The sequence below is a fragment of the Dasypus novemcinctus genome, chromosome 5, assembly GCF_030445035.2.
Source record: "Dasypus novemcinctus isolate mDasNov1 chromosome 5, mDasNov1.1.hap2, whole genome shotgun sequence".
Classification (NCBI taxonomy): Eukaryota; Metazoa; Chordata; class Mammalia; order Cingulata; family Dasypodidae; genus Dasypus; species Dasypus novemcinctus.
Window position 1 is genome coordinate 72,275,925 of NC_080677.1, and position 23,345 is coordinate 72,299,269.

General features: G+C 36.2%; 1 protein-coding gene across 2 annotated transcripts in view; it reads left to right on the forward strand.

Moving 5' to 3' along the window:
- The window catches only part of HGF (hepatocyte growth factor), an 81,099-nt gene that overhangs the window by 25,703 nt on the left and 32,051 nt on the right, over window positions 1-23,345 (forward strand). For both annotated transcript variants that reach the window (XM_004473380.5, XM_004473382.5), the window contains exons 6-8: window positions 18-138; window positions 1,569-1,687; window positions 21,769-21,943. In XM_004473380.5, coding sequence (XP_004473437.1) covers window positions 18-138; window positions 1,569-1,687; window positions 21,769-21,943 — 415 coding nt within the window. The remainder of the gene's footprint in view (window positions 1-17; window positions 139-1,568; window positions 1,688-21,768; window positions 21,944-23,345) is intronic.

The following is a 23,345-nucleotide window of genomic DNA, read 5'->3' on the forward strand; positions in this document are numbered from 1 at the left end:
TACTTTAATTTTATTAGTTGAATGCATGACCTGCAATGGGGAAAGCTATCGAGGTCCAATGGATCATACAGAATCAGGCAAGATTTGTCAGCGCTGGGATCATCAGGCACCACACCGGCACAAATTCTTGCCAGAAAGGTAATATACCACTGTATCAATTCTTCTAACAATTCTTAGAAATTGGTTGTTATTTGCTCCATGACAAATTGCCATGGAATTATTCTTTGTATGATGTTTCCCTGATAGAGCATGAAGATAAAATTTGCAATGTTAAGGTGTCTTCTGATGGAGTTGCCCTTACATTTGGAGGAGGTACTCTTGGGGTAAAAGGGATTCCTAAGGAGCCATATGAGATGCTGGCTCCCTGCCCAACTGGTCATGCTGCCAAGGCTAAATTCCTGCAGTCAGGGTGTTCCTGGATATCAGTGGAGTGCAGAGGCGGAGCACTGACAGACACCTCCTCCAGCTCTTCCATAGCACAGAAATGACAAGGACCTATTCGGTAATGATTACTTTGACAGGCCTGAGCTGTGGAGGAGGCATTATAGCTAAATGCAAGCCAGTTTCCTTCTAGAGCAATGTCTTCATAACAGTTACTGTGATCACATGTATAACACCACAAATTAAGTTATGCTGGTAGAAAGGGAAATGAAAGGTAGAGCAAACAATTATCTGGTTGCTTCATCTTGGTATGTTTTGAAATTTCCAAGATGGACTGCCAATTTGGAGGAGTCAGGCAACCAATTCCATTTTTTAAAAAAAATCCCAAGTAGGCTTTGAGCTTACAAAGTTAAATATACATATATTCATTTCACTTGAAACTTTTTAGTTGAAAAAAGAGCTTTTATTTTTATTATACAGACTAAAATATAATTACATAAATCCATCCCCACCTTTCTTTGGCAATTGCCAGAAAGTGTTTTCTTTCTTCTTTTTCTCTATGTTTTTCATTCTTTTAAGTAAAATTAAAACTATGTGTGTGTGTTTCTTAAATGCATCTCTTCTCTTTTAAGTGAGAGCAGAAGGGATATGGTAGCAATTAAAATCAGGTCACCAATTCAAGACTGTTAATTTAAAGGGGGAGAGGGGTTGGAGAAAGTAGTGTGATGGAGCTTGTCTCTGCTCTGGTGGAGGTGAGGGCATGACCTAGAAAAGCTCTATTTCTAAAATTGAGCTATCATTAGTACAGAGCTGTTGAAATCTAACTTTCAGCCTAAACTTAAAGCCTGCCCTATAGGAGGATCTGTTTTCTTAATGAGCATTCTATCTGAGGTCATGTTTTTGTAATATGCCTTTTATTGGGATCTATGAGTAAAGGATTCTGCTTGGGACCTCAACTGGTGGTCATGCATCAAATATGCCTAATTCAGTACTGTATACTTTGTGGAAAATGTAAGCGAAGAGATTTCATTCCCAGTAATCAGTCATCCTTATAAGGTGAGACACAGAAAAACTCCACTTTCCCAGCTAGTAGTATCCAGCCTAAGAGAAAAGTTATTTTGTGAGGCGACGGCTGGGTGGTGTTTCCAGGCAGATTTACATGACACTTTTCTTGGTGTGGTTTGCAGATATCCCGACAAGGGCTTTGATGATAATTATTGCCGCAATCCTGATGGCAAGCCGAGGCCATGGTGCTATACTCTTGACCCTGACACCCCCTGGGAATACTGTGCAATTAAAATGTGCGGTAAGTTAGGGTCAAATTTATTGCTTCCTTTTCCTCTCACAGACTGGATCTAAGTAGGCGATTATTAGTGAGACAGGTTAACAACTATTTTACTTTAACAGCTTTAATGCATGCAGGTTTTAATATTTTAAGAATGTGTTACATAATCCCACCCACATTTTTGAATTTACAGAAAGTCATTATTTTGAAGGAGGTAAATAAGCACATGTACACATATGTACAATATATTTATATTAATGGTAAAGTCCTAAACTATCTAAAGTTATCAAGAAAAGGCACCATCCAGAGGGAAAAAGGGATGAGGGGATAAGTGCATTGCCACAGAGCGATTATTCCAGTAAAACTGGGACCTGATTTCTTCCAATCCTTTATTTTTTTCTGTTACCTACATTTCCACCTCAGACATATAGCAAGAGCTATACCTGACTTTGAACCTTTTCTGGTGAATAGCAGAGGCTGCCATGAAGAATAATGTCTAGTAGAACCTTCTCAAAGATGGTTTCATTTCTACCAGCTGATCCTACCTCACTGGCTGTTCTTACATGCAGGCTGCACACAGGGTCAGCCTGCCTTTTGGCAGTCTTACAGCCATTTTCTGTATACTAGCTGCAAACCTTTGCCAACTCCTCTGAATTTATGAAAAAAGCTCCCTTTCTTACTTGCTTTGTGGTATCCCTTTAAATCTGAAAACTTGATCCTCTCTTCCATGACTAACTCACCCACTTTTTTTCTCTTCTCTGAAATAATGCTGATAACCATTAGATATAGAAATGTGCTTTTCCATGACCACTGGCTGTATTTCTTCTGTTGGATTCTAAAATGCTTTATGAGCAGTAGAATTGCATAAATTTAGTTAGGTGTAATAATGTTATAAGTTGGCTTGATAATATAAAGCTATGCATATGTAGATATATAAAGATAAATAATCTACATAAGATTAGGTACCAATAGCCCAGAATGATAGAATATATAATTATTAGGGCATGAATTAGTATGTCCTTATTTTCCCATAGCAGCATGATGGGGATATTTCTCTGAACAAACCTAATGCAATATGTCCACATGGTGATACTGCTAAGGTAAAGCTCTTTCCACTTAGATTTGCTAAAAACAATAACAAAAGGGAAATGTTTTGGATAATTCATAGAAAGTCCATAGGAAGGGGATATTTCTGGCATATGTGTATGTTAAATAACAGCAGAATCAGGAAGCTTCTCAGATTCACGCCTCTCAGAGTAGAACATAATGTTGAAGGGAAATTGAATCATCTGTTTTGTCCTTTAAAATGAAAGGTGAATCCTCTGATGGTGTTTCTCTGCATGGATTGGTTGGTTCCACACTTTGACTTTTATCTTTTTAATCTTTTCATCATTCTATACCATTTATGTACTATAAACCAACTTTTTCTCTTCACTATTAATGTGTTTTTTGATATATTAAAAATCTTCTCTGGAATAAGACCACTAAAAATGTACACACACATATACACACACACTGCACACTGACCCTTCAACTGGCATGCACACATCAAAAAATCGAACATTGTCCTCATCTTCAGTTCCAAATAAATTTTTAGGCCACTTTTAAAAGAGACAGGGAGAGGACAGAAATAGGACAAGTAAATCTGACATCCTCCTAACTAGTAGACAGGATTTTTTTCCTCCTCTTTCCAGAGAGGAATTGGCTAGTTCTACAAGTAGCATGCAGTTACTATGATAGCTTTATTAAAGTGAGGTGGTATTTATAGGGTATTAATTTTAAGAAAATTGTGGTAGAATTTATTGGCCAAACCTATATCGTTCAGATAATATCTTCTGAGCCTTAGGAATATTTTAGAAATATCTTACAGGACAGCATTTTGTTTTGAAAATATGAAATGTGAAATAAGGAGAGCTACCACACCTCTATTAAAATTAATGAAATGAAAGTTGACATTATGGAAAGCAGAAGAAATTATGTTTTATTAATATTCTTACAAATGGCTTTACATCCTATAACATGTCAAGAAATTTAGCAGTGGTTTCAAATGTGTATTGGTTTTCTATTGCTGCATAATAACTTACCAAAAATGTATTTGTTTAAACAACACGTTTATTATCTCATAGTTTCTATTGATCAAGCGCTCAGATGTAACTCAAGCGGGTCCTCTCCTCAGGGTCTCATAAGGTCTGCAGTCTCATGCAAAACTCCGAGTCTCCTTACACGCTTAAAGGGTGTTGGTAGAATCAGTTCCTTGTAGTGTGGAATGAGGTTGTCTCCTCCTAGAAACTGTGTAATGATCTCTGCCACATGGCTCTCCACACAAGATGGTAGTTTGCTTCTTCAAGGCCAACAGAAAAGTAGATCTGTTGCTCCGAGTCTCTGACCTTTAGACCTCTTTTTTTTAAAAATCAATTTTAAGGATACATATTAATAAAGCATATTTCCAGCCAAAGAGTATAATCAATGATATTTGGTGTAATCACATATTTTTGCATTCATCACTTCAATCATTCTTAGAGCAGTTTCATAATAATAATAATAATAATTATAATAATAAACAAAAATCAACCAAACAAAACTCATCACATCTCAATCTATGCTTCCCCTGCCGTACATAACTGCTATTCTTTTTTCTTCTCTCTAGCATATTTGTATTTATATTTTGTAAACACAGTTTTATATATACAACATCACCCATATTCTCGTTTTACATGAGATTTTACATCTTACACAGTCCCATGTTACAGTTTTTAGCTTTCCTTCTAGTAAGATGCATGGCCTTAGACTTTTCCTTTCAACCTCTGCCATACCCATATAATGACTCTGCTAGTTACAACTTCCCTGATATGCTTTCACTATTTCTATTCATTTCCAAAGATTTACTAACTTTTTACCTGTTCGGCACAAATTAACCCTCAATTTCTGTTCTCTAACTTCATTCTGTTTTCTGGTGACCTCTATTCTAGTTACTAACTCCATGAGTTTACACAATGTATTTAGTTCATAATAGCACAATCATACAGTATTTGTCCTTTTGTGTCTGGCTTGCTTCCCTCAACGTAATGCTTTACAGGTTCATCCATGTTGTCATGCTTCATGACTTCATTTCTTATTACTGCTGCATAATATTCCATCATGTGTATATATTACAATTTGTTTATTCATTCATTGGTTGAGGGACACCTGAGTTGTTTCCAACCTTTGGCTATCGTGAATATCACTGCTATGAATATCGGTGTGCAGATGTCTGTGTCTCTGCTCTCAGTTCTTCTGGGTGTATACCTAGAAAGGGTATTGTTGGGTCCCATGAAAAGTCTATATTCAACTTCCTTGGGAATTGCCAAACAGTCCTCCACAGTAGCTGTACCATTCTATAATCCCACCAACAGTGAATAAGCATTCCTAATCCACATCCCCTCCAACATTTACACTTTTCTGACTGGCCAGTCTAATAGTTGTGAAATGATATCTCACTGTAGTTTCTATTTGTATTTCCCTAATTGCTAGTGATGTTGAACATTTGTTCATTTGTTTCTTTGCTACTTGTACTCCTTCTTTGGTCAATTGTCTTTTCAAGTCTTTTGCCCATTTTTAAAATTGGATAGTTTGTCTTTATTGTTGAGTTGTATGATCTCTTTGTATATCATGGATATTAAACTCCTTATTGGATATGTGATTGCCAAATATTTTCTCCAATTGAGTCAGCTTCCTTTCCACCCTTTTGACAAAGTCCTTTGAGGTATAAAGGTGTTTAATTTTGAGGAAGTCCCATTTATTTATTTTTTCTTTTGTTACTCATGCTTTGGGTGTGAATTTTAAGAAACTACTGCCTACCATGAGATCTTGAAGATATTTTCCTGTGTTTTCTTCTAGGAGTTTCATGGTTGATGCTTTTATATTTAGGTCCTTGACCCATTTTCAGTTAATTTTTGTTTAAGGTATGATATATAGGTCCCCTTTCTTTCTTTTGCATGTGAACATCCAAATCTCCCAGCACCATTTGTTGAATAGACTCTCTGGCCCAGCTGATAGGACTTGACCGCCTTGTCAAAAATCACTTGAGTAGGGGGAAGCGGCTGTGGCTCATCAACTGGGCTCCCATTTATCATACGGGAAGCCCTGGGTTTGCATCCCAGAGTCTCCTTGTGAAGGCAGGCTCGCCTGCACGCCGTGGAGAGCCACCGACCTGGAAGCACCATGGAGAGCTGCCCCGCCCACAAGCACTGTGGAGAGCTGACTCAACAAGGTGATGCAGCAAAAAGGGAGACAAGTGAAAACACAGAAGAGCACACAGCGAATGGACACAAAGGGCAGACAACAAGCAAGCCACAAAGGGGATGAAAAAAACCACTTGAGTAGACTTGAGGGTATATTTCTGAGTTCTCCATTTAGTTCCATTGGTCAGTGTATCTGTCTTTAGGCTAGTACCAAGCTGTTTTATCACAGTAGCTAAGTTATATGCTTTAAGGTCTGGAAGTGAGAGTCCTCCAACTTTACTCTTTTTAAAGATATTTTTGGATATTTAGGACCCTTACCCTTCCAAATAAATTTGATAATTGGTTTTTCCATTTCAGCAAACTAGGCTATTGGGATTTTTATTGGGATAGCATTGAATCTATAAATCAGTTTTGGTAGAATTGACATCTTAATGATATTTAGTCTTCCAATCCATAAACATGGAATGTCCTTCTATTTATTTAAGTCTTCTTCAGTTTCTTTTAGCAACATTTTGTATATTTTTGATTAGAAGTACTGCATGTCCTTATTTAAATTTATTTCTAAATATTTGATTGTTTTAGTCAATATTATAAATGGAATTTTTTTCTGATTTCCTCCTCAGATTGCACATCAGAAGCATATAGGAAGTTATTGATTTTTGCATACTAATCTTGTATCCTGCCACTTTGTTGAACTCAGTCTATTAGTTCTAATATTTTTCAGGAGATTCTATATATAGGTTCATATAATCAGTGAATAGTGAAATCTTAACTTCTTCTTTTCCTATTTGGATACCTTTTAATTTTTTATCTAGCCTAATTGCTCAGCTAGAACCTCTAGCACAATTCTGAATAACAATGGTGACAATGGGCATCCTTGTCTTGTTCCTGATCTCAGAGGGAAAGTTTTCAGTCTGTCACCATTGGGTACAATGCTATCTGTAGGTTTTGCATATATGCACTTTAGCATATTGAGAAAGCTTCCTTTTATTTCTACCTTTTTGAATGTTTCTATCAAGAAAGGGTGCTGTAATATGTCAAATGACTTTTCTGCATCAATCAAGAGGAGCATGTGATTTTTCTTCTTGAATTTATCAGTGCAGCTTATTACAATAATTGATTTTGTTATGTTGAACCACCCTTCCACACCTGGGATAAAACCAACTTGATCGTGGTGTATAATTCCTTTATTGTGCCTTTGGATTCTGCTTGCAAGTATTTTGTTGAGGATTTTTTCATCTCCATTTATTAGAGATATTGATCTGTATTTTCTTTTTTTTTCCTATCATTATCTGTTTTTTTTTAAAGACTTATTTATTTATTTCTCTCCCCTTCTGCTACCACCCCCACCCCAGTTGTCTGTTTTCTGTGTCCATTTGCTGAGTGTTTTTCTTTGTACGCTTCTGTTGTCACCGGCACAGGAATCTGTGTTTCTTTTTGTTGCATCATCTTGTTGTGTGCATGGCACACATTCCTGGGCAGGCTGAACTTTCTTTCATGCTGGGCAGCTCTCCTTACAGGGCGCAATTCTTGCACGTGGGGCTCCCCTATGTGGGGGACACCCCTCTGTGGCAGGGCACTCCTTGCGCATATCAGCACTGCACGTGAGCCAGCTCCACACGGGTCAAGGAGGCCCGGGGCTTGAACCGCGGGCCTCCCATGTGGTAGACGGACGCCCTAACCACTGGGCCAAGTCTGCTTCATTCATTATCTGGTTTAATATTAGATGGAAGTTGGCTTCATAGAATGAGTTTGGTAGCATTCTCTCCTGTTCAAGTTTTTGGAAGAGTTTGAGCAAGATTGGTATTAGATTGTCTTTGAATGATAGGTAAAATTTACCAGTGAAGCCACCTGGCCTTGGGCTTTTAATTTTTGGGAGGCTTTTGATGACTGCTTCAATCTCTTCCCTTGTGATTTGTTTGTTGAGGTCTTCTCTGTCTCTTGGTTCATATGTTCCTAGGAATTTGTCCAACCTGTTTACATTGTCTAGATTTTTGACATACAGTTGTGCATAGTATCCTCTTATCTCTTCTTATTTTTGTGGGGTCAGTGTCTAGACTCTTTTTAAAGGGTGTGTTTGATTAAGCCAATTCCATCCAGTAACATCTTCCTTTAATCAACTTAAAATAACAGATTGGGGAGCTTACATCTGCAAAATTTCTTTATCTTGCACATATCAGGAGTGCTATCTTATCGTATTTACAAGTTCTGCCCACACTCAAAAGCAGAGTGTGTACTTTAGCAGGTAGGAATCTTGGTAGCACTCAGAGAATTATGTCTACCATGCAAATGTTTACCTGCTCTCCTTCTAGCAGATAATTGATCACTCTTTATTTGTATCATTAGAGTTCTGGGCCTGGTTTTTGGTTATTTCTCAGTCCCAAAGGTTTGATATCATTCTGGGTTTTCAACATAGTTGAAGGAAAGAATAGAATTGAGGAATGTATCACTTATCTCTAAGCATGAAAAGGGATTTTGAAACCCTTGCTTTATTACTTAACAGTTAAATTAGAAAAGTAATCATTTCCATTCTTTATTTAATAACTATAGTGTGTCAAATAGGTACTTGCCATGGATTATCAATAATCCCTATATCAGCTCTACAAGATGTCTGTAAGTAGGCCAGTCAGGAGGGGTACAGAGGCATGGATTGGAAGAGCAACATTGGAGTATTCAGGAAATGGTAAGTAGGTTGATATATGTAGGACATGGGGTGAAAAGAGACAAAGGGAAGAAGATCCAAAAAATGAGATTGAGCTGAGGCAGATCAAGTTGGATTCAAGAGTAATCAATCCAGTTGCCATGAGCAACACTTAAAATTTAAGCAAGGAATGTGGTTTTATTTGATGTGTGATCTAGAATAGTGGTCATCAAGCTGATGTCCATGAAACCCAAGGAAAAACAAAGACTCCTAGGTTTCTGTGGGCATGGATGATTTAAGGGGCCCAAGTTCCAGCTCCTTAAGAATACATGAATTCTTTCTCAAGGACCTCTGTGTGAGGTTTACTTGTTCCTAAGGAGTCAAGCAAACTCAACATTCTTCCTTCTCTATTCACACATTCACAACCACCCTTCTTCTATTTTACTTAAAAAGGGCAGACTTCTCATCCCTCCTGAATTTTATTGTGATGCATTGTCTGAAGGGTTTAAATCCTTGGAAGTTAAAAAAGAGACTTTGAATACATATATTCATAGATGTATGAATATATTAAATGAGTATATATAAATATATAAATCTTAGAATCCTATGGTCACAGTGAATTAAAAATAATGTCAATGTATTAAAATCTTTTTGTTTCAGAGAAGTATGGAGTGAGGAATAAAAAGACACTCAAGCATAAAGTACAGTATATTAGAATAAAGTGGATGGAAAAATCAATTCAGGAGCCAGTGGGAAGATAGCATTGGATTAGGCAGGGGAAGCTCAGTTCTCTCACATAAACAATGGAGAAAGAGCCAAAATCTGCCTGAGGGACTTGCTTTGGGGATCAGCAGAATAAGACAGTACTTCACAACTACCAGGAGGTTAAGGGACAGAGAGAGGGAGAACCCAAAACAACAAATTCTGAGTTACTAAACCCCATGGCTGCTGGGAATGGCCCTCACCCCAAGAGACTAAGCTAGGGTCAAACTCCTGGCTTAATGAAGCTGACTGAGAAGGGAACAGATGTTTTCCTCCCTGTCAGCTGTTACAGGGGGAAAGGGAGAAGGAGTTGGGGCTTTTCTTTGGCAAATTCAGAAAGTGGAGCCCACTTTGAATCTTGAGTCTGGCCAGACCAAAACAAAGGAAAACAGAGATAGATACAATTCTGTGGAAAGGTGTGCCAAACAGCATGATCTGCTGGCTGACTGGAAATTGCATGGACAAAAATTGCACTAGGATCTCTCTCTTCTCTAACTTCTTGGAGAAAATCTGCACCCCAATAGTGAGTCCCTGAGCTAGGAAATTTTTAAAGACTTTGGATAAGTTGAACCAAATATCAAAGAAGAGTTGTGAAAAAATAATAACAATAGGCAAGAGAGAGAAATTGGCCATTAGAGTAAATTCACCAACATATTCAGATGCCTAGATATCAGCAAATATTGCAACCCATACTAGGAAACAGGATGAGATGGCCTAGCCAAAGAACGAACCAAATATCCTAAAGAGATATAAGATTTAAGACAGCTAATCAACAGTAATCACACAACTTTCCTAAATCAATTTAAAGAATTAAAGAAAAATATGACTAAAGAGATAAAGGATATTAAGAAGACATAGGTGAGCATAATAAAGAATAATTTGAAAGTCTGCAAAGCAAAGTAACAGACTTTATGGGAATGAAAGTCATGTTGGATGAGATTAAAAATACATTAGAGATACATAAGAGCAGATATGAATTGCTCAAAAACATAATTAGTGATTTCAAAGACAGAATATCTGAACTGGAAATGACAGGAGAACAGAAAAAGAAGAGAATGGAAAAAAGGAACAAGGTCTTAAGGAATTGAGTGACAACATGAAATGCAAAAACATACACATTATTGGTGTTCCTGAAGTAGAAGAGAATGGAAAAAGGGCAGAAAGAATAAATGAGGAAATAATGACTGAAAACTTCCCCAATTCTTATGAAAGACATAAATGTCCATATACAAGAAGGACAACATACACCAAACAGAATAAATTCAAATAGACCTACCCTGAGACACCTACTATTCAGAATGACAAATATCAGAGATAAAGAGAAGATTCAAAAGCAGCAAGAGAAGAACAAACATCACATACAAGTGAACCTCACTACGATTAAGTGCCAACCTCTCATCAGAAACCATGGAGAAAAGAAAAAGTGGTATGATGTATTTAAGGTACTGAAAGAGAAAAACTGCTAGCCAAGAATTCTGTATCTGAACCCCCAGATATTGGTTCCTTTGAGGGCTAAAGAGACCCATGGGAGTTATGGTCATGGCCGATGGGGTTAACTACCAGGGCAGATGGCCCCTCTTTGGAAATGGTGTTTATGTGTGATGAATCTGGACTCAGATGGGATCTCCCTTCATAAGACTTTCATGCTAATGTGCTGGAGGTGCAGTTAATGTTGGGGTTTAAGATATATTTAGGGGATTTGAATCTCTGGACTGACAATGTGATAGCCAGATCCTGAGCCTCAACAGACTCCAGCACCTACAATCTGATTTATTGGACTTACCACACTCAGCTAAGATGGAGGTGAAGAAGGACAACTGAAAATGGGAGGATTGCATCCAGCATCCAGGTGGAATCTGAGCCTCCTCTTGACATAAAGGTGCAATGGACACAACCAATCCAGTGTCCACATAGAAGAGGTGGCATTGGATTGGGAAAAGTGGACATAATGGACAAAGGGTATGGGGAAAGGCAGGAAGAGATGAGAGGTGGAGGCGTCTTCGGGACATGGAGCTGCCCTGGATGGTGCTTCGGAGGTAATCACCGGACATTGTAAATCCTCACAGGGCCTACTTGATGGAATAGAGGAGAGTATGGGCCATGATGTGAACCAATGTATATGAGGTGCAGAGGTGCCCAAAGATGTACTTACCAAATCCAATGGATGTGTCATGATGATGGGAACGAGTGTTGTTGGGGGGGGGGAGAAGGGGGGTGGGGGGGTGGGGTTGAATGGGACCTCACATATATATTTTTAATGTAATATTATTACAAAGTCAATAAAAAATAAAAAAATTAAAAAAAAAAAAAAAGAATTCTGTATCTGATAAAGCTGTCCTTCAAAAATAAGAGTGAGTTCAAAGTCTTCACAGACAAACAAAAACTGATAGACTATGTTGCCAAAAGACCAGAATTTCAAGAGATATTAAAGGGAGTGCTGAAGCCTGAAAGGAAAAAAAAACAAGGGTGAGAGACCTGGAGAAGAGTTTAGAAATGAAGAGTATTAGAAAAGGTAAATGAAAGGGAAAAAGATAGACAATAGTACAATATGACAGAAAGTCAAAGGTCAAAATGAGTGAGCTATTGCCTTTATAATAGTAACATTAGATGTTAATAACTTGAATTCCCCCATTAAAAGATATAGACTGTTAGAATGGATTAAAAAATATGAACTATCTCTATGTTGTCTACAAGGTACTCACTTCAGACATAAGGACACAACCAGGTTAAAAATGAAAGGTTGGAAAAAGACATTCCACTCAAATAGTAACCAAAAAAGAGCTGGAGTAACAAATTCCTAGAAACGCATGAACCACCTACAATGACCCTAAGAGACAGAGAAGACCTCAACAAACAAATCACAAGGGAAGAGATTGAAGCAGTCATTAAAAGCCTCCCAAAAATGAAAAGCCCAGGACCAGATGGCTTCGCTGGTAAATTTTACCTATCATTCAAAGACAATCTCATACCAATCTTGCTCAAACTCTTCCAAAAAATTGAACAAGAGAGAATGCTACCAAACTCATTCTAGGAAGCCAACATCAATCTAACATTAACTATTTTACAGAAATAGGTACCAAATTGCTATGGTATTTAGAGTTCATTAGACATATTTAAAAGATTGGTATAAAAATTTTTAATAGTTAATATAGTTAATATAGGCTAGTTAATAGTTAATATAGGCTAGAAATCACATCCTTTGCAACTATTTAAGTTACCATAAAAAATTAAGATGTCAACTTTTAAAATGTAAAGTAATATGAATAATTTTCCAAAATTTTTTGGGTTATAGGAGGAAAAAACTATTGAGGACCATTGATCTAGAAAATTAATGTATGTTGAGAGTCACTACCATGGAAGGGACTGAGGAAGGAGGCAAGGGATATAAGAGCTGATTGCAACAGGCCAGTAAGAAATAGTGTGAACTAAGGCAGAAAGCAATGAGAATGGCAAGGTGAGCAAGCATGTGAACAATAGTAAAGATGTGGAATGGGCTCTATATAATGACAAATGGGCTATAGGATAGGGAAAGAGAAAATTCCAAAACGTCTCCCAAGTTATTGGGTGGATAATACATATACAAGAGAGGTATGGATTTGAAGAGAAAGAGACTGAATTCAATTTTGGTTATGTTGAGATGCAGGTGCTTAGTATCTGGGCTTTTTAACACATCCAAGTTCAGTCTTCTTTAGGATGTTATGGAAAATTATAAGTAAATGAAAGTCTTGAGAATAGAGGTCATCTCAGCAAGCATATAGAGAACACAGAGGATTGTTTCCCCCTCTCTAAGTTGGATTCATTAAAAAAATAATAACTGGGTCGTTATTATAAGTCAAACACTTTTCTAGATGTTGGGGATATAGAAGAGAACAAAACAGACCAAGGCACAGGATAAAATTTAAATTTCAGAGCTTTAGCATCAAATAGTAAAGAAAAAGTTGACACTGCTTTGATACATTGGGATATTCTCACCTTTCAGAAGCTGGTTTTGAATACTGCTATCAGTTTCTTTTAATTGTTCAAAAGCTGAATGAACCACAAATTTGTTCTTATAACTTTGCTCCCCAATCTTTCCTCTTAAAATCACTCTATCACTGACTGTGAAGAATGAATATTCATTGCCTTATAAGTGTGTGCCAGGAAGTTTGGGGACAAATCTTTTCAGTCTTTCTCCATACCATAGCCCTCAGAAGGTGAACTCTAAATGGCAAATGGCAGGAACTTATAGATATCTTAGCTATATACCTTAACAGAATTTCATGTAAGTGGAACTTTTAAGATATTGCAAACATATAACAAGACTGGAAGTCCTGTACAGTGCCTGAATGAAATAATTATTTTCATATGATTTTCCTCTCTAATAACTTTTCCTAATCTGAATAATATTTTGGTCTATATACTACTCTTTAGGAGAGAAATGAAAATATGTCTTGGGACTAATTGTATATTTCTGGAGTGAACCTCAAAAGCTCTCTTGCAATAGAAAATGTTTATTTTGATTGATGTCTCTTAAAAGATCTCACTGAGTATGTAGGTCATTTAAGAACACCTCTACACTCTCTAACATTATTGAAGATCCTAAATAGCTTTTGTGTATGTGTGTTATATTAATTAATATTTAATTTTAACTGATAAAATATAATTATTAATTTATTTAAAAATAATGATAAAATGATGGGATGATGAATATAACATTTTCATGAATAATAACTGTATTTTCCAGAAAACTTAAGTGGCATTGTTTTATACTTTTTTTTCCCAACTATCTTCAATGAGTGTCTTAGTGGAAGACAGCTGCATTCTCACCTTTACTTCTGCTTTCTTCATTCAATCTTTTGTGATTGCACATCTCACATGGCCTCTGGATACTCCACTGTACACTTGTGAAAGAATGAGAATATGAAAGGTAAATGATGTCTTACCATTGTTATGGAAATAGTTTTGATTTCCTGGTCCCCAAAACTTACTCTGGATCACACTTTGAGAATAGCTTTTTGCTTCATGTCAGAACATGTGAGACTGATGTGGTCCCTTTAGAATACGTTAACTAGGAGGTACCAGTTTGCCATTTGGATCGGTTCTCACCTCAGCCTCAGTAAATCACCCAGGTGAAAACATTTCTATCATTGATTGTCTTTTTTAAAAAATTCATTACTTTTATAGGATAGCCTATACTGCTTCCTAAACACACTTTCTCATGATTGGAAAAACCATTTATCCAGTTTAGAAGCTAAGAGCCTAGACTCAACTTGGATATGGCCCTCTCCTCCATCCATCACATTTGATCCATCACTAAGACCTGTCAACTTTATTTTCTTTTTACTTCTCAAGGGTGACCATTTCACCCTATCTCTGCCATTGACTCCCTTATCCAAGAGAGGATCATTTTTTTTAATCTGGAATATTTGAACGGCCTTCTGAATAGTATTGTATCCATGTCCACTATCGTTCACCTCCAATCCCTTTACCACACCACAGAGTTATGTTTTTAAAAAATCTAATTTTAGCATTTCCTGTTGCCAGGAAGTGCATACACACACACACACACACACAATAATCAAAACCCCTTGATGGTTTCCTTTGATCTTCTGATAAAGACAAAACAAAGCCACGTGTACTACCACATTTCCACTTTGTTCCAGCCACAGTGGCTTTCTTCCTGTACCTTTTATTTCCCATTCTTTCTGTGATTTCAGGTACTTTGCCCATCTATTCCTTTGTCTTTCAAATGTTTTTACTTCTTTCATCACTTAGTTAATAGCTACTCATTGTTCAAATTTCAACTAAATTATCATTTCCTCAGGAAAGGCTTCCTTCCCTGACTTTTTAAAACCTTTATTATATGTTCATGGCACCACCTGCCTCTCTATGAGTTTCTCCGAGTCTAATTTTTTTTTACTTATTATTTGAAATTATTTGGTTAATAGTTCTCTCTACCAAAATTTATAAGGTCCATGAGAACAAAGACTGTATTCGCTTTTTTGTCTCCTATTGTGTTGGACATTGCTTGGCACATGGAAGGTGTTCAACAAATATTTGTTGAATGAATGAATGTTTTAAGAAAGTGGTTTTTTTTCATTTTCTTTTTATGTCTTCTAGTATTTTATCTAAGTTTCTTTATTTTCATTTGAAAATTTGGCTTTTTTCAGATATTACCCACCAGGCGGAATTGCTCATCTCTCCTTCCTATCACATCAACTCAGGTGTGGCCCTCAGGTTTTGTGCTCCTTAGTGCAGGTTGTTGTGATGGCTTTTTTTTGTTAACCAGCAAAATAGGCAAGTCTTGTCACAGTTTACCTTCTTTTCTCCTCTTCTTCCTTTTCCTTCTTATTTTTAAATTTTTAGTGTCTTACGTGTCCAGAGTCATTTTAGAAGTGTTATCTAGACAGATCATTGATAACTGAGGTTTCTATAAAAGACATGTTGCCTTTGGTAACAATTACACAGAATTCTCCCTTTTAGTAGCCAATGAATGTAGGTAATATTTAAGAAAATATCTAAGAGTTTAAAATTCAGTCTGTTTGTATGTTGGGAAAATAATTTTAGCAAATTATTTTCTTTCTTAAAGAAAGCTGATTGTCTCTAAATTTTATTATTCATCCAAGTCTAGAACAGATATTCATAGAAATAAAGTCTTATTATATCTTGAGTCATGAAAATACAATGCTATCAATGCTCCTCTCAAGGGAACATCTCACACTTGGAAGTTTTTTCCAATTCATCTAAGGATTAAGACTACGGAATTGAAAACCTTTCATAAAAGTCTTGTCTCCCAAGCATTTTGTACCAGAAAAAGCTTGTATAAAGTCCAGGGGAAAGGTTCAGATATGAATCCTGGCTTCACATGGAAAGCAAGAGTGCAAGCTGTTAAGAGGTTTGTACTTTGGAGGTCTTTACTACTTTTCCATGTCAATTTTAAAACAAGAAGCTCTTTAAATTTATGTGGCCCACAGAGCACAAGTACTGTTGATAGGAGAATAGCTTTATCACTGTTCTCAATCTCTGGGGACCATCATAAAGTAAATCCTAAGTTTCAGTTGCTCTTCAGTAGCTGCTAATAAGAAGTGGGTTGGGTTGAACTACTCCAAAGGCTAATCAGATATTTGTCAACTGGCCTATAAAGTAACTTGTTCTTATCTAGAGGAACAACACCACCAACAGGTTGTCACTACTGGGAAATCTGGATTTATTTATTTATTTTTGGATTGTTTACTTATCAACTATGTAAAGCTTCCAGACCCCCACTTTTGGCACACAGTAATACAGGCCTATACTCTGGCTTTCCAGCTGCCATTCACTGACTCCATTAGTGCTATGCAGCTTCTCTGCAGGGCTTTGGCCAGCCCATCCTGGAGAAAATGGATTAGATTTGTTACTAGTGATCTGATTCTACTGCTTCTGTGTCTGGGGGCAAGAAGTCTGTCCCAATAATTAGATAACAGTTGATGCCATTTCCCTCAAAACGCAATTCAAACCTTTACACTCCCTACTAGATATTGTAGGAATCAGGTTGCATCATGTTCACACCAGCAAAGTGAGGAGTGTTCCAAGAGCCACCCTTTGTAATTGGTCATGCTCTAGCAGGACAGTGCAAAATTTCTGTTGCAAATGTTGTTTTCCTTAAAGCATTTCCAAACAGAAATGTTTTGTCAGTCATCATAGGAAAACATTCCTTCATTGTTAGGCCTTTAAAGATCATATAAATATCTTCACATCTGCTTCCAAAGAGTGGCAGTCACTGACACCTCTAGCAAAATGTTTTATTTGTGGAGAATTCTCTGAAGAGTTTCTGGTATTTCAATATGAGCCTGATAGACACACTTGTAAAAATATTTGTGTATGTGGAGATGTAGTATATTAAGAACATGTTGCTTTGGCCAAACTTGCTGAACTTCAACTGATATTTGGAGATGTTTCTGTCCTTCTGTAAGACTTCACTTGACTGCTGGAGACAATAAAAAAAGAACCCAACCAACCAAACAAAAACCCTTTCCTTATTCCCGTCCCAGATTAAAACATTAAGTCCAATGGAATTACTTTTCCAACTTTTACTAGCTCTTTCCAAATAAATTGCTGTAGAACATTTGCTTTGTTTTTGCATCAGGTTTTGTCATTTATGCAGGAGGGCACAGAGGTGTCTATTTTATTACAGTTTGGGAAAAATTTATTTTATTTGGATAATAAGTATGTGCAGCAAAGATCAAATATTTGTATCAGTTAAATAGTCTATGGGTAAATCATTCATCATGGTCCTCATCAGATAATATTTATTAAACAGCTTCATGAAGGTCTCATCATAACTCTTATTTACTGATGAAAACTGTTTAGTTAACTTGTACTAATATATCTTTATCAGCCTATATTATTTATTCCCAACATTGCCTTCAAAAATATATAATTTTGTGAGAAGTAGTTTATGGGGGTCACTTCTAGCATTTGAATGCTAAGTGGGATACATACAGATATACTGATTTTAGAGAGTACTTTATTTTTATTTTTATTTTTATTTTTTTATTTATTTTTCTCCCCTTCCTCCCTCCACCTCCTGTTGTCTGCTCTCTGTGTCCATTTGCTGTGTTCTTCTGTGTCTGCTTGCATTCTTGCCAGTGGCCCTGAGAATCTGTGTCTCTTTTTTTTTTTTGTGGCATCCTCTTGCTGCATCAGCTCTCCGTGTCTGTGGCACCACTTCTGGGCCAGCTGTGCTTTTTTCAGGCAGGGAGGCTCTCCTTGCAAGGTACACTCCGTGCGTGTGGGGCTCCCCTACATGGGGGACACTCCTGTGTGACATGGCACTCCTTGCATGCATCAGCACTGCGCGTGGGCCAGCTCACCATACAGAGGGTACTTTACTTAAAGAGAAACACTAGCTGAATACTGCTTATCTGTGGATAAAATGAAAGAAATATTTCGACTGAGTTAAAACACAAACAACTGTTAAGTTGTTTGAGGTTATATATTTTAAAGTTACAGATGCTCATTAAGATATAAAACAACAAACAATAAGATTCTACTATTTAGATTTCTTGTATCTTGATGAAGCCAAATAAAAAGTTATATTGACTGTGGAATATTATGTTTTTATTACTTTGCTGTAGTTCTTTGTACACTGTGATTTTGGAAATCCCAAAAAGTTTTATTTTTTCATATCCAATTTTGAATCTGTTATTAATTTTTTAAAAACCACTTTAACTTACTTTATTTTTAGTGAATATTTACTGACTCTTGAAGATAAGTTCATATTGATGATTTTTAACTTACTAATGAAAGTTTAGAAAAAATTGTTCAATGTAATATTTCAAATTTTATATTATAATCTTATTTATAGGTTTTATAATTTCTGTTTTAAAAAGTGAATGATTCTTTAATTAAATATTAAACTACTTGTAATGAAGAGCATCAATATTTCAAGTGTCTGAGCTTGACAGTGAAATTATATGTGGATAAAATGGCAATGAAATATTTTCCTGAATACTTTTATCAAATGGATGTTTTTACTTAGAAAATACATAGTATGGCTCTTCCTTTTCACAGATGCTCTCAAAATTTGGAAACTCCATCCTCGATTTTGCAAAATATTTATCACCATTAGCTTTAAAATTTTATCATTCCCCTTAATACTACTTGAGATCATGTGTTTAAGGTTCTCATTGCATTTTCCAGATATTAATTTCCTAGAGAAATATGATAAACTTAGTTGACTTTAATAATCCTCCTCTTTATACTGAGAAATGTATTTAAACTTGATTTTGAATTTACGACTCTGTGTATTGTTACATAGTTTGACTATGTGCATCATTTTTGCAAGAGCTTCACTTTCAAAACGCATTTATGAAAAATTACTTTGAAATTCCAATCACCCTTGTCTAAAAACACACTTGAGAAATGATCCCTGATTCTTAATCTTCCATTGATATTAGAGGCAGAATGATTTACTCTTTTAAAGCCAGACAGGCATATCTTTACAATGTGAATCTACATTCATATAGTAGAGGAAACCATTTGAACCTCTCTTTATATTGAGAAATTCCATTAAATCATGACTGAACAAATTCCCTAACCATGTGTAAATACACTATTCCTTTTCTTTTTTCTTTTCAGGGTGTCAGTTGATATTTAGCAAATCATGCTAGTATCCAAGGGACAGAATGTATTCCCCTCTGACGAGCTCAACTTTTAGCTGAGTTCTCAGTTGAGAAGCTATGGGCTCATAAGAAGCCAATGGGGTCCTGATTGACACAGGGATGTTTTCTTTTCCAGAGTATTCCAGAGTAGTGCTTGAAAAGAATGGTTCAGGAATAAATGAATGAAAAACATACACACATTGGTAGGAAAGGGAAAAAACTTGAGATACCCAAGGCAGACAACAAGCTTCTGCTATTAGCGGAAGTTTGCTTGATTGGCTACCCTTAATCTGACCTTCCTCCCACCATCAGACTTGGAGCCCTCATCGAGATCACAAGTTTGGGAACTTTTGCCCAAAAGCGGGGAATCAAACCTTTTCTTTTGAAACTGTTAAGCTAATATTCACTGATTCTTGGGACTTCTGTTTTTCTCTTCCCCATCATAGTTTTATAGCTAGATAGGAAATACATCAGTATGAGCTTAGCTGTGGTTTTTTACCTGTTTTAGAGTTACCGCTCTTTCAAGACTCCCCCACATACAGTCTCCTCAAATCAATTAACAGAACTCCATAAAAAATATAATAGTTTAATGGCATTTGATTTGATGGAATGTAGTTCCTCAGGACCTATTAAATTCATATCATTTTATATTTCATCAAAGACAATTAGGTAATAGCATTAAAATCATATAAGATTTGGATAAACAGCACCAAGTTTTACTTATACAAGTCATTTTTCCCACTTCAATAATTTTCGCTCTTCCTGAATCAATATATTGTAGGATTGAATTCTCTAGGCTTTCTGGCAATTACCACTTCACGGTTCAGTCTCTGGACTTTTTTCATTTGAATGTCTTTTTAATTTAGAACATTTTTTAGCTCCTTTCTATTCACTAAAGTAGATTAATAACATTGAAAGCCATTCTTAAATGAGCTGAAGCAGGTGGTGGACTTGGCCCAGTGGTTAGGGTGTCCGTCTACCACATGGGAGGTCCACGGTTCAAACCCCGGGCCTCCTTGACCTGTGTGGAGCTGGCCCATGAGCAGTGCTGATGCACGCAAGGCGTGCCGTGCCACGTAGGGGAACCCCACGCACAAGGAGTGCACCCCATAAGGAGAGCCGCCCAGCGCCAAAGAAAGTGCAGCCTGCCTAGGAAGGAATGGTGCTGCACACACGGAGAGCTGACACAACAAGATGACACAGCAAAAAGAAACACAGATTCCCGTGCTGCTGACAACAACAGAAGAGGACAAAGAAGACACAGCAAATAGACACAGAGAACAGACAACCAGGGTGGGGGGGGGTAATAAAAAATGAGCTGAAGCAAATTTATCCAAAGTGCAATTTGTGTGTATCTGTATGTCCAACATATCACAGCAGTTGGAGTAGTCCTTCCCCCTTTTCACCAAGCTGAAACTGAGGTTGTACTTACTTTGCATGAAGCCCAGTTAAATAAAGCATACAGCTACCTAAAGTGTTTGCTATTTGTAATCCAAAAAATTTATACTAACCTCTTAAGGCATGTTTGAGTCTCACCTTTCCTTTGGAGAAACTCATTCAAATCTTAAACTTTTATAGAGGGTGTTAACTTAAATTTTATCCAGAGGGATCTTGAAAGACCTTTTTGATTGTAGTGGTAACTGGAGAATTTACATTAACTTTACTCTACTGATCCATAAACAGTATCAGGTGTGCTTTGAGAAGATATATGCATTCTAGCTACTCCAGAATGTTCTGAGTTATATTTGAATTAAATGAGTAGATATATTAAAAACTAAAGGAGAAAGTCAAAGTTGTGGTAAAAGCTGAATTTTATATTGTTTTAGCTTGGTTATTGACGGTTTCATAATCTTCATGAGGTGAGGTAAACATTGAAGTTGAGCCAACAGAAAAAAAAGGCAGGAAATAACTCTTCTGGGAACAACTGATTTTTTTAAATGCCAAGGAGATGATTAAAGAGATAAATACATACCTTAAAACAGATTTATCATATTAGAGGAAAATCATGGATAATACTATTACCAACTTTCTATGTATTTTAGTAAAACATTTTAGGGATGATTATATAGTCATTTAAAAAATAATGTGTATCTAGCATATATTATATAAGTTATAGTGATATATGGAGATAAAATGTCTCTAAGGATTTTCCAAATTAATACTTTAAAGTTTGAATGGGAAGAAAATTGGAATGCAGATAGTAATAATGATAAATTGAATTTCTTATTCCATACAAGTATTATTAAAACTTACAAGAGTAGAAAAACCTTGCTGATACAAATGAAAATAAATGCTATGAGGTAGATGATGTGCATGTTGACAGGTTTTATTTAAGTTTATATTTCTTTTTACCAACAGCTCACAGTACTTTGAATGACACTGATGTCCCTGTGGAAACAACTGAGTGCATTCAAGGTCAAGGAGAAGGTTACCGGGGTACCATCAACATGATTTGGAACGGAATTCTTTGTCAGCGCTGGGATTCCCAGTATCCTCACCAGCATGACATAACTCCTGAAAATTTCAAATGCAAGTGAGTAAATTAGACAGATGTTATGAATCTCAGTAGACTTTGAGAGAAATGAGACAGAGTGGTTACTTTCTACCATTTTCTATATTAATGGTTCTCAAACTTCAGAGCATCTAAGATAAGCAGGCATTAAAAGGCAGATTCCTAAACTCCACCCTGGGATTTGGTTCTAAATATATATTTAACAAATATTCTAGGTGTTTGTGATACAGATGGTTGATGTACCATGCATTTGGAAACACATCCTTCTTGCAACTTTGCTCTTGCAAGTGTATTTAATAAACCAATTAACAATAATGTTAAGTATATATGTTTCAAACCAGTGCCTCCTTAGATTTTATATTCCTTTGGGGAGATTAGATGTTTTCTTTTTCCTACGACAAGAGACAGACCTTGATTTCAGCCAGCATTTTAAACTGACGTTTCAGCCTTGAAGAACTATAACAAAATGATTTCTTTATAAAAGCATGAGTATTAATTATATATATTAATTTTACAATTGTTATGTGCAGTCCATATGACTTTTTTTCACCATTTGACTTTTGTTGGACAGACACAGCCACAATGCCATGTGGTTTTTAATTGTCCACCTTGTTATGAGGAACATAAAACGATTGCTTTTGAAATTTATAACACACATGTCATTCATAGTGGCTTTGCTGAATAGCACCAATAAATAACATATAGTGGCTTTGAAGTAAGTGGCTTTTAATAAGAGAACCTATTGCAGCATGGAGAACTATGAGTACTAGTCAGTCCATTCACAGTAGAAGATATAGATATATTTATACACACAAACACATATATTTAGCCAATTAAGCTATTTATTTGCTTAGAGAATAAATATTCATGTTATGATTTTTTTCATTATTTTATAATTTCAAAATTTATAGTTGTCACTCTGGGCTTATTTCCCTCATTTCCTCTTCAGCAATTCACTGACCCTGGATCCTCAACTCAGAAATAAATATGAAAGTATAAAAAGCAAAGAAAATGAGAAAAGATTAGTTAAAAGGGACAAGAGGAGCCTGTGTCAGAGTGTCATTCATACTTTTGTTAACTTTTAATGACTGGTAATACTCAAATAGGGAATTGTGTGTGTTCAAATGCCAAATGAAATTAGTTTATAAGAGAACAAGAATGATTATAGAATTTCATTCATATACTCCATAATTTTAACTCATCAAATGTTTAACAGGTATTTGTTATCAGAATTTTTTTAAATGGAAGCTTTAGATTACATAAATGTTACATCAAAAGTATAGGGGATTCCTATGTACCCCACCCTCTCCCCCTCCCACACTTTCCCCCATTAACAACATCTTTCATTAGTGTGGTACATTTGTTACAATTAATGAATATATTGAAGCATTGCTACTAACCATGGTCTATAGTTTATGTTATA